This window comes from Arvicola amphibius, chromosome 3 (assembly GCF_903992535.2).
Source record: "Arvicola amphibius chromosome 3, mArvAmp1.2, whole genome shotgun sequence".
Taxonomy (NCBI): domain Eukaryota; kingdom Metazoa; phylum Chordata; class Mammalia; order Rodentia; family Cricetidae; genus Arvicola; species Arvicola amphibius.
This window is the reverse complement of record NC_052049.1, coordinates 10130582-10143138: the sequence shown is the minus strand read 5'-3', so window position 1 is coordinate 10143138 and position 12557 is coordinate 10130582. Positions and strand designations below refer to the sequence as shown.

General features: G+C 46.6%; 1 protein-coding gene across 3 annotated transcripts in view; it reads right to left on the bottom strand.

Annotated features, from left to right (window-relative positions):
• Trio (trio Rho guanine nucleotide exchange factor) overlaps positions 1 to 12557 on the bottom strand; it is a 290348-nt gene that overhangs the window by 98049 nt on the left and 179742 nt on the right. For all 3 annotated transcript variants that reach the window (XR_005284582.1, XM_038321453.1, XM_038321454.1), the window contains exons 18-23: positions 12341 to 12490; positions 9927 to 10041; positions 7414 to 7529; positions 4446 to 4568; positions 228 to 422; positions 13 to 128 (exon numbers count right to left, since the gene is read on the bottom strand). Coding sequence is in view for 2 of the 3 variants with exons in the window: in XM_038321453.1 (XP_038177381.1) it covers positions 13 to 128; positions 228 to 422; positions 4446 to 4568; positions 7414 to 7529; positions 9927 to 10041; positions 12341 to 12490 (815 nt within the window). In the remaining variant the exon portion in view is untranslated. The remainder of the gene's footprint in view (positions 1 to 12; positions 129 to 227; positions 423 to 4445; positions 4569 to 7413; positions 7530 to 9926; positions 10042 to 12340; positions 12491 to 12557) is intronic.

The following is a 12557-nucleotide window of genomic DNA, read 5'->3' as shown; positions in this document are numbered from 1 at the left end:
AATGCTGCTTACTCTTTCCTACGGGCAGATTTCCGTTTCTCTTCATTGAGTTCGTGAGCAGCGTCCCGAAGCTTGACCTCTGACCCAGGGATGCTGGCAGGAATGATGTCCAGCTGAAGGCTTTTGCTCTGTGGAACGAGAGTCAATGAAGTCAGTTAATGAGAGCAGCTGAGATGGCATGGGACCGAGATCACGACTTGTCCAAGGGGGCATACAAAGCAATTCACCGATTTGTTGGAATCTGAAGAAATCCCCAGGGCTTTCTCCAAAGAGGTCCGGTACTTCTCCATGCGCAGAGAGAAGTCTCTATACCTCTTATCCACCGCGGTCACACATTTTTTAATCTCTGCTGCATGGGCATGCCCTTTTTCACAAAAGCCATCGGCCAGCTGTATCAATAGCTTCACTCTCTCTTTGGTTTGCTGCGAAAACAAAAGGAAAGTGCTATGAGGCACGTGAACCCAACGCACAGGGGAAGTGGCACCCCGTCTGCCCTGAAACCATCCAGCCTGCCTCCCAGAGGCTGGACTGCCAATCTTCCCTCTGCTCTTCCACAGTGAGTGGCATTCCTATGAGCTCAAAGTTAGAACTGAGTGTATCTCTCAAGGGTCTCCTCTGGTCAGTAAGAATCTACAGAATGATCAGTGAATGAACAAAAGAAAGAATGAAAGGAGGTCCACGCAGGAGATTCTTGAGCTTTACTTTGCACACCAGATGTGTGTTGCATAAGCAGTTCCTTGCTGCACACATGTTTTTCTGTGCATCTAGTTCTGACCTCCAGATCTTCAGGGACAACCAGGCACCAAGAACAGCCCACAGGAAAACTCACCAACAGCAAACTCTCTTCTGAGAAGCAGCTCCATTTTTATAACAAAGGCTATTACACTTTATGCACACACAGAAAAGTATAAAGTCAATCAAGACTTCGCACGTTCCTTAGCATTAGGGCGTACCACACAGCAAAGGTTATGCACACGCAGCATCAGCGTCACCCAGCTCTGACTTCTCAGCACCCTTTCACGTTGCCACCCTCATAGCTACTACTGGGTTTTCCTTGAGATCTGACATTTCAAGGAAGCAAATTATTATTTCAAGGAACTTGCTTTTCTCAGTTACACTTTAAAAATAAAACAAGATTTATCCATTTTCATTTTATGCGCATGGATGTTTTGCCTACATGTACATTTATGCACCACCGGTCTGCTGGGGCATCAGATTCTCTGGAACTTGAGTTTCAGACAGCTGAAGGCCATCATGTGGGTGCTGGGAATAGAACCTGGGTCCTAGGGAAGAACAGCCAGTTCTCTTAACCCCTGAGTCATCTCTCCAGCCTCGCTCAATTAAAATTTTTCCGAAAAATCTTTATAACAAATATTTAGAAAAATCAACTGAAAATTGTTAAAAACAAAGTCAGATTTCAACTCCCATCCTAAACTATCTTATTTTGTAAATGTGAAATGAAAGTTTTGAGCCAGAATTCTCTGGGAAACCTCCCTAGTTGTGAAGTAAGAGCTGTGACTTCACAGCCAAGACCTGGGGTTGAGCACCTAGTTCCCATTACCTGGCCCAGGTCTTCCTCTGGCTCTGTGCACAGGTGCTTCTGCCAAGAAGACTATACCCTAGATATCCCCAGAGAATGTCCTTCACATCCCTTCTCTAATAAAGACCAATTTCCTAACAGTCCTGTAGACCACCTTCCTAACAAGTCCCGCGGACCACCTCCCTAACAGTCCCGCGGACCACCTCCCTAACAGTCCCGCGGACCACCTCCCTAACAGTCCCGCGGACCACCTCCTAACAGTCCCGCGGACCACCTCCTAACAGTCCCGCGGACCACCTCCAAAGCACAGTTGCTCTGTGTCAGCCACTCTCCTATCTACTTATTATCTTCTAAGATGGTGTAAATTATTTCTATCTTTTGTATGACTGTTGTTTGTTTTTCTGGTAAGAATGTCACCTCCAGAAGCAGGGGGTGTTATATACTAATATCTCTTCGACTGTGGTAAAGTCCACCAGAGGAAATAACGCTAAATCTGCATAAACAAGTCTTTAACGGTTTAAGTACCTTAAGAGTTGGGAAAAAATAAGTAAAAATAAAAATAAAGACAACACAATTTGCTGACATTAATACAATAAAAAACCCTAACAGGGCTGGAGAGATGGCTCAGAGGTTAAGAGCACTGACTGCTCTTCTAGAGGTCCTGAGTTCAATTCCCAGCAACCACATGGTGGCTCACAACCATCTGTAATGAGATCTGGTGCCCTCTTCTGGCATGCAGGCATACAGGGAAGGAATGTTGTATACATAATAAATAAATAAATCTTTATTAAAAAAAAAAAACCCTAACATAACAAAAGCAATAGTTGTACAGACTTGGGAAACAGCGTGGTTAGATGGTACCTACAGTTTTATATCTTACAAAACAAGGTTTAAAGATACGTACCCCACTGTCTTAACCTTCCAATAGCCACACTCAAACTCACTCAAACTCAATAGGAAGGAATGTTTAAGAGTAATGGGAAACCTCCCACACCTATTCCCCTAATGAATGGGGTGGACCCATCACTGAAATCAACGGCAATGCAGCCCCAGGGCTGTGAAGAGGCCAAGGAGACCAACATGACGGGGAGCTGAGCAGAGGTGGAAACAGCTGTTTTCTGATCTACCTCTGGGTGCAACATTAGGCACTTCCTTAACACCCTTCCAATCAAAGGATTGCCAAAGAAACAAACACAGAATTGTAACACTCCCAGTATTGACGATTTTGTATCTTTACTAACAAAATACGAATTAGCTGAATGTGCTGTATCCAGGGAATGGAAAGCCACGGTCCTCACCTTTGACGCAGGACCAGTCTGCTCTCTGGGTGTTCTCAGGATCTCTAGGAGTGGGCATTTTCCATCTTACCTGAGTCCCACCCTCCCCAGTGCCCAGCAACCCACCCAGTGCACTAGGGAACCAGCTCTCTGCAGCCCTAGTGCATGATGAACAGGACCAGGCTACCCAAGGCCCAGCGCACTCAGAAACTGCTGGGAAACAGGGAGGAGGGGCCAGGAGGAGGAGCCAGAAATGTTACAGAAGCAAAAACACAAACAGGCCAAACAGAAAGTAGCTGTTGTGACATCAATTGGTGGGAAAAGTCCTCTTTATGTCTTCAAAGCTGGTTAAGGGCCACATAAGACAGTTATTCTAGATACTTTTAGTTTTTGGAGACAGGGTCTCTCTATATAGCCCTGACTGGACTGAACTCATTGTGCAGACCAGGCTAGCCTTAAATTCACAGAGATTCATCTGTCTCTGCCTCCCAGGTTCTGGCATTATAGGTGTGTGCCATCACGGCCAGTCCCTCCCTCCCTCCTTAGCTTCCTGTCTCCCTCCCCTTCCCTCCTTTTAGCCTCTCTCTCTCTCTCTCTCTCTCTCTCTCTCTCTCTCTCTCTCTCTCTCTCTAATCAATTCCTGTTCCTTTAGAGGAACACTTCTTTGTATCTTTTTGTAAACAAAACGTTATTTGGGTTGGTCAATTGTTTTTCACTCTTGAATCTGAAATAACTGTTAGCATCTTCTAAAAACTCAAATATACTACTAAAATGTATTTTTAAAAATCTTTCAGAGTGTGTGCACACACCCACACCCTCACAAAATAAAACCAACCATTTCCTGAATATCAAGCTAGGGGGTCACTGAATGAGACTTGCTGTTAAGCTGGAAATCTGAGTCCGATCCCCAGGATCACATGGTAGAAGGAGAACCAATTCCCACAAGCCGTCCTCAACCACTACATGTATGCTGTAGCATGTGTAGCCCAACACAAATAAATGTTAAAAACAAACTCTGAGGAAAATAAAGCATCAAAATCATAGAGAAGGGAACTAATTCTAGGCAATTCAAAATACCCTGAGATAAAGACCAGAACCAGACCCTGGGAGGCATGCTTTCGGGAACAATTTGTGTCAATGTGTGTATTTATTTATAGTCCATGTGATATCAAGATACAATCCTGAAACAGGTATCCAATTCTCTTTTAAAGAGAAAATGACAATGCCTCTAGTGTCACAAGCACGTGAACAACCAGTAACCAAGACTGTGACATCAGCTTTGCCAGCTGTAGCCATAGACGGTGTTGGGAACGGACGGCACTGTGACACTTTCTAGGAACTGGTGATAAGGACGGGCAAGGCACAGGACACAGAATCAGATACAGACCCCTAGTGTTTCAGAAAAACAGCAACACTTGATAAAATAACTCAAAAAGCAAACAAGAGGAAGACAGCCAAGAAAAAACACAGGAGACAAAGCAAAAGCTAGGAGACATGGAGGTTGTTGCGAAGATCAGGGGACACAGCACAGGTAAAGCGACAGTTAACGGCTCCCACAGGGGAAGAACATCACATCAGCTCAGCCCCAGCATCAGACTCGCGGACCAGAAGCCCTCCCACAGATTTACCTTGGCCGTTATCTGAAACTCCTCGTGTTCTTTCAGCAGCTCCTGGGTGTGCTGGATGCTAGACCCTGTAGAGGTGTGTGTGGAAAGGTAGAACTCCCCGTTGTCATGGATCCACTCCAACGCCTACACGAGAGCAATGCAAACGTGTTTAAGGGAAGCAGACATTACTGCACACCTCCTCTGAAGGCCAAGGTCGGTATGCATTAACAACCCGTCATACAGACACCCGCTGATAGGAGAATCACAGCTCCAGGGTTAAAGAGCAGGGCAGGGCAAAAGGATTCTGTCACCGACGTGGCGATGGTTCAAGGGGTTCTTATGACCATGATCTTAACAACAGGACAGTCAGAGAACCTATACTCAATGTCTCTTTTCAAGAACAAAGAGGTGGGGTGGGTCAAGGACAGTCTGAAAACCTTTGATGCCAAAGGTCTGGACACACAGGAACCACGGCTTTCTAAATGCTATGGGATTTCAAGTCAAACAGAAGCAGGTGTGCCTTTCCAGCCTTCGGTTTCCTTCCCTGACTACTACGTCCCTGGAAACATCTGGACTGATGCCTACTTCACTTGTGCTTTGGGGGTGGAGAGGACCCATTCCACAGTATGCGTAATCTCTTCTGAGGAGAAGCCAGAAGACATGACTTCGCCTTCCCAGTCTAACAACAATGCTTGAGGAAAGGTGTCAGCGAGGTTTGCGGGCTGCTGCTTAAAATGGAACCAGACTATTTAAACACATCTGAACAGGCCGAACCAAGGAAAACAGGCAGGAACGTCTCTGTGTCCTAGAGTCCTGAAGCATCTGCTCTATCATGTTGCTGTTGGAATACCCAATTAGCTTCTGTTTCAGATACATCACTGCATTGTTGGCAGTGTGTGTGCACATTACATGTGCAGATGAACCTGTGTGAAGGTCAGAGGTTACTTTATGATGTCATCACTCAGGAGTCATCTCTTTTTTTAGGCAGTTTCTCTCATTGGCTTGACACTAATCAAATAGGCTAGGCTGGCCACGAGGCCCCAGAGATATGCCTATCTTTGCCTCCCTCAGCACTGTGATTTTAAGTGTATACCTCCATAGCTCTACATTTTTTGTTTTGGTTTTTGCTCAACTTTTTTTAAAATGTCGGTTCTGGGGTTCAAATTTAGTCTTAAGAACTTTACCTCCTAAGTCACTGCACCCAGTCCCAGTTGTGGAATTTTTGTAGCAAAAAAAGAAATCAAGCCATGGGGCATTTCAGCTATCAGCTGGACATATGCTTAGAGACCGTCACTCCATCTCGGAAACAATGTTAACACTGACAAAAATGAAGGCTGCATCAGTCAATCTGTTCCGCACCCCTGACTTCTCTGCTCCATTGAAAAGCATTTCCAAGTACACACTGCGGAGGCAGATGGTCTCAGGAATAAGAGTGCCCTGAACCCCAGGCTGCAGCCAGATTCCATGAGGAACTGGGGAACTAGAAGCCTGTCCCCCACCTTACAAAGTGCAAAGGAGACAGATGAAAAGTGAGTCACAGATGCAATCATGATGAGAGAAGGAGGACCGGATCAGGGAGGAGGACCCGGATCAGGGAGGAGGACCCGGATCAGGGAGGAGGACCCGGATCAGGGAGGAGGACCCGGATCAGGGAGGAGGACCCGGATCAGGAGGAGGCCATGAGAGGCGGAGTCTCTGGTGGGACTTGCAGGCTAAGGAGCCGCACAGGGATGACACATATGTGACTGGAGGCCAGCTCGGCCTGCCACAAGAGAGAAAGCAGAAGAGGCCAGAACAGAGGCTGTGGAGAGCAAGTGAGCCCACAGAGGCCACGGGCAGAGCTTGGAGTTCTTTGTAGCCGCAAATGTGGTCACTGTATAAAGATGGATGAAATGGAGACCAAGTGGAAATGGCAGAGGCTCTGTTGGGATGGGGAGGGTAGAGTGGGGCACGCAGGAGGTCAGCACCTCTAACAAGAAACAAAGGGGAGGGCAAGGAGAACAAAGGAAAGGCAGGGATCGAAGACACACCTGTCACTCCTCACTGAATACCATGAAAGTGAGGCCCGGGCACAGGGACTCGGGAGAGCAGCTTAGCTTCTGGTGAGGCCAAAGTGGAGACACGCTGAGGAGCACCACAAACTTATACATCTGGGAGCCGAAAATAGAGGTCAGGGCTGGGAGACACCCAGGGACAGATAAGAGGAGAGGAAGTATCAAGAACAGTGTGAACTCCGTCCTGAGAGGCAGCTTCGGTGGTGGAGATAAGAGAGGGAACCCTGGGAGGTGGAAGCAGGAAGGGCCAGGGGATGACGAGCCCAGAGGTGGCACCATGGAGACCATGCCCCTTTCCACACTGCCATTCACTTAGTAATCTTAGTGTGTGGCACTGAAAACCACAAAATCTGAGGGAGCATGATCTGCTGTGAGCCGCGGGTGTCTACCAGATTGCCATGGGTCCATGTGGAGCAGAGCTCAGGACAGCAGCCCTGACAGATCCCATCAGCTATGCCAGGAGAAGGACGTGCAGCTGTGTTCCCTGCAACTGAACTGAACCTGGTCTTTTCTGAGACTTAACACGTGTGAAAGGATGTGTAACACTGCCTCGTTAGGATCCAGAGTCACCTCCATAACACGAAGCACTGTGGAACACCTTTACAAGTGTGTGAGGATAATGCAACAGAGTGTAATGAGACACCACAGCCTACCACTGTGCGGACTTCATCACAGATGAGAGAACGGTCATCAGAGAACCAGATCCGAGGTCCAGGATCTGTAGGCAGTTGAGATGTTCTAGACACGGGTGTCCTTTGAAACTAACATATCAGCCTGGAACAAAATCTATATGCTATGTGAGAAACCTAAGCTGAAATTTCATTTCTCCCTGGCCAGCAAGACCTGACTGAATGAGCACTCACTCCTGTGTGAGCATGGGTGGAGCACTGTGTGTGAACATGGGAGGATGGCGTGGGGAGGCGGTACACACTGACCTGTTTGGCGCTCCTTTCAAAGACCACGTACTGCTGGCACTGGTCCAGCCGCCTTTTCCTCATGGTCCAATAATGTAATACCCTGTTTTCCCGCTGGAAGAGTTCATTCAAGATATCTGAGATGGAAAAGGAAAAGATGTTGGTGCTTTCTCTCCACTGAAACACTAGAATCCGTTGTTTTCACTTAGATGTCTGTTTATATCACAGCAAGACAGGCTAAGAAAGATGCTGCTCCTAAGACCGCAGTCGGCACCTGAAGCAGACTCCTCATTCTCTCACCCTTGAGTCTGAGCCACTGTGGGATACATATGAGTCTGTCTTAAAATAACAACAGTGCAATAGAGCAGGAAATTAAAAATAATTTGTTGTTTCCTTATACTTATTAAACATAAAGCCTTAGGAGGGGAAGGAGGGAATTAGAGAAGCAGAGGACCATGAAGCAGTGAAGGCAAAAATACCTTATATAGAAACTAAAACTGATATACAATAGCTACTGTCAAAACTTTGGGCACATAAAAAATCAGGAAAAACTACTGGGACATATAAGTCACAGACCTAATTTGCTAAACAGATATCTCTGGAACTCCATAGATAGCTCGGACAACCTATTCTAACTTCCAACTTTTGCTGCCACCTCCTGAGGGCTGGAATCAGTTGTACACCATCATGCCTGGTTTATGCGGCACTAGAGACTGAGCCCAGCACTTCCTATATGCCAGACAAGCACACTGTGAACTGATCGACATCCTCAAGGTCCACTTTTCACTTTTGACTTCTGCTTATTTGGTGCTGAGGAGGACATTTGAAGGGATCAGGACATGTGGCCTTGTTGGAGGAAGTATGTCACTGAGGGAGGGCTTGAGGTTTCAGAAGCTTGAGCCAGATCCAGTGGCACTCTCTTCTTGCTGCCTGATGATCCAAATGGAGGACTCTAAGATCCTTCTCAAGCAATCTGCCTGCCTGCATGCTTCCATGCTTCCTGCCATGAAGTTAATGAACTAAAACCCTGACCTGTAAGCCAGGCTCAATGAAATGTTTTCCTTTATAAGACTTGCCATGGTCAATGTGTCTCTTCACAGCAATAAAAACCCTAAGACAATACCTTCATGTTTTCTTTTTTATAATTCTAGAAGTTAATAAAACAAAGAAAAAGCTTCGGAAAAGAAGTGTCAAGACAGAAATTCATGTCAAACCATTGATACCTGTGATGCAATTGTGTCACATTAGGAAGTCTTAAAGGCAGCAGGCTGTGTGCTTTATGAGAAAGCACGAGAGTCTCAGCTGCGCGTCAGCTCAGCGCTGCGCTGCTCTGCTGCACGGAAAACCTCAGCCAGGTCAGCAAGGTGACTTGCTGAGTTCAACAGCGGCCATCATGTGACCATGGGTTTAGTCATCTATTAGGGCCCATGAGCTCATCATGTTAATTAATGAAGACAGTGTCTGCCTCTCTTCCAGATCTCTCAGTGCCAATAAACAGCTCAGCAACAGTGCAGAGTCCCCGGGGGCTTTATTTCCAGTTATTGAAAGCAGAGGAAATATAGTCATTTTAATTTTTTTTTTATCCAAGATAAGGTTATCTGAGTAGCTGTGGCTGTCTTGGAACTCACTCTATAAACCAGGCTACCCTCAAACTCAAGAGATCCGCCTGCCTCTGTGAATGCTGGGGTTAAAGATGTGGACCAGCACGCCCAGCTATTTTGAAATTTTTAAATCCATCAGAGTATTAAGCTACCACTTCCACCCAAGCGCTGCCTGCTAATGGCAATCGGTGCACCAAGAAATCCCTCGCAGGGTTATACTGGCAGCCTGCCTACAAGTCCCAGGTAGTTGCATCTTCCTGCCCTCATTCTAACAGATGCACAAACCTTTTGTCACCAAGTAGACTGCAGGAGAAACAAAATATTTTCAGCAGTCCACAGTCTCCGTTACTCCAAGACACAGGAGTCCATGTTACAACGTTTGCAAACAAAGCTCAGGTTCAGCTGGGTGAAAGTGGTTACAGTAGCTACTTACTCTGTCTGTATACCTCAGGCTTCATCTATTTCACATTCTATATATACCAACCCCACTAATTACACTTGGGTATAAATTTCCCCAGACCTTTTTTCTATCCATCTACATGTAAATTAATTTAAAAAATTGTATTATACTCAAGTGGTATTAAACTATATAACGCTTTGCAATTTGCTTTTATCAATTAACCATGTCTTAGCTATACTTTGTAGCCACAATACTGGTCAATGATTTCTGACTTAGCTTTTAAAACTACTCTGCATTTAAAATAACTGCAGCTTTCATTTCTGACCGTATGTCCACTCACATATTAACAGGCAAGGACAGTAACTATCCGCCTGACTGCGGTGTTTTCTGTTTGTACGTAGCTTACTCAGTATATTATTGAGCTACATATTTCTTCTTACTCTGTTACTGAACTGCCAGCTAATGAGACTGTCATTAGCATGACCTGGACACTTAGGACAAGCAACAGGGAAGTGGAGTGGCAGCATGCTCACTTTTCACTTGCTGCTCCGGGGCTTTGATGTGCGTCACCATTCCTGGCATGCTCACACTGTTCCTGTGCAGGTATTTCAGGAAGACGTCTGCATTCCTTCTGGCCAGTGTGCAAGCCTAAGAAACAATGGAGGACAAGGTAGCGGTCATGTGACTCCTGCAGCTATGTATCTAGGGGGGACAATGTATCAGCCATGTGACTAATGCAGATATGTAATTGGGGGACAATGTATAGGTGATGTGATTCATGCAGATTTGTGTTTCTGAGTATATGGAAACACTAATTCTCATAAAGCTTTATCAGAAGTCTTTTACTTAACAGCCATTTGGCCAACTTATGGTTTACAAAATGCAGAGATTAAATTCTATTTAAAATTAAAAAGAAACAGATTCCTTCACCTTGCAAGGTCAGATCATGTTAGGACTGCTCAGTGCATAGGCTGTGTGGCAAGACACCGAAGGCAGCCACTGACCTACGGTCAAAGAGGAAGCGGAACCCTTTCTTTTCCAGTCCCTGAGGTCCCTGCATCTCCAGTCCTCCTTGACTGCAGACTAACGGGAAGCTGGTAGCACAGGGCTCAGCTACACTGGGCCTAGATTTCTGTAAAGGCCAGACTGATAGTGAAGACTCCCAGGCTCTCTGCCCCACCTCGTAGATGAGACTGTCACACACAATATGTAAAGGAACCCGAATGGCCAAACTCATCCCTCAGTTCTTAGTGTGAAATCCTCAAAACCTGGGGAGGTGAACTATGTTGCATTGCTGTGGTGGCACAGGACTGGGAACTGCTGATGTGCTAGGCAACCCCCAGGTGACGTCATCAATGTACAGTAGATCCTCAGTGTGAGGACTGAGGGCAGGAACACCCACAGATGCACGGGTCCCTTCTATATACTCACCCACACGGCTTTTCCTGTGTATTTTTGTGAAAATTTGTTAACTAAGTGGTATTCAATTCCTACTACGTGCATTCTGGAGCAAGAGAGGCAAATCTTCAAACTAAAGCACCTGAAGGCAGTCGGTACTAGTAAACCAACAACAGAGGCCGGCAGGGAGTAGACGCAAGTTCTTGCTTGACACAGTTACAGTTAGTGTACGGTGGCTCCATCCCAACTCGACAACAGGATCCCTGTGCCCTCTATGGAGTCCCTAATGCAACAGGATCCCTGTGCTCTCTACAGGGTCCCTAATGCAACAGGATCCCTGTGCTCTCTATGGGGTCCCTAATGCAACAGGATCCCTGTGCTCTCTATGGGGTCCCTAATGCAACAGGATCCCTGTGCCCTCTATAGGGTCCCTATCCCAACTTAACAACAGGATCCCTGTGCCCTCTATAGGGTCCCTATCCCAACTTAACAGGATCCCTGTGCCCTCTATAGGGTCCCTATCCCAACTCGACAACAGGATCCCTGTGCCCTCTATGGGGTCCCTAATGCAACAGGATCCCTGTGCTCTCTATGGGGTCCCTAACGCAAAGAGTCACGGTGCAGTTTTCCAGACTAAACAATAATCCTGTTGGTAGATGGTCCTCAGACATGAAACAGATCATGAAACACAATGGGAAATGGTGTCTCGGGGCCGGGGAGGCAGAATGCTGAAGCAATGAGAGAAACTACCCTGTGTAAAGTGATGAGGACAAGTGAACAGCCACCTTTCTGACGGGCCCAGCTGCCAGGAGCTAGAGATGCTTAGGGCTTGTTTAAAAGTCCAATGTGGACGCATCCCCGTGGCCAGTGTTTCTGAACATTTGACTACTTTAAAAAATTGTAATTGTTTCAAGGCACAGTTGTGACTTCTGTGTGAGCCAATACGATGTGCATAAAAACACGATGGAGCACTCCCGAGAGCCTGCATTTAACTTTCCTGGAAGAAAACAGCCTGTGTGAACAGGACTAACTCACTAAGAGGCTGCTTCCTGGTGCTAGCACCCACTCTCAGCCATGGTGCTGGTGTCTCCCCATCTTCCGAGATGCCGTCTATAGGCCTAAAGAGGCTGAATGTCCAAGCTATAGGTATTGTACTTCATATCAACCAGCCAATCACTTCCTGTCTGCAAAATTCATGGGGCTTCCATCCAGTGAGTCGTAACTCTGCCTCAGGGAAATCTCATCACCGTAATACTGTTACACAGCACGGTAACCTCTAGCCAAACATTATTTGCAGATTTCTAGTTCATTCCCCATGAAACTAATAAGACAGTGAGTTTCACGGAAATGATCAGCCTGTTATCGATATTATCATCCTGGTCACTTCCCACATGAGGCAAGAGTCAGGGCTGTGTGTGTGCGGGGCCTCCCTCTGAAAATTCAAACTATACATATCTATGAATGCATCCACAACCTACAAGAATCACTTCTAAACGACAGTCAGGAGAGCCTGTGGCCCTCAGTCAATGAGTGTGACCCAGCCCTATACCTTCAGGAAGGCTTCCTTTTGTTCGAGGTGTTTGCTAATCATGGGCGTGACGTGGTCAGTTTCAGAATTGGGGCCCAGCTTGTCGGCCCCACCACACCAGTCCTCCTCTCTTTTGTACTCCTGCTCCAGGCTTTCCAGGACACTGCAGACCTGCGGGACAAAGAACCGGCCCTGAGAATGCTGTGTGGGCTTTGTCTGACTCGAGGCTGGCAGGGAG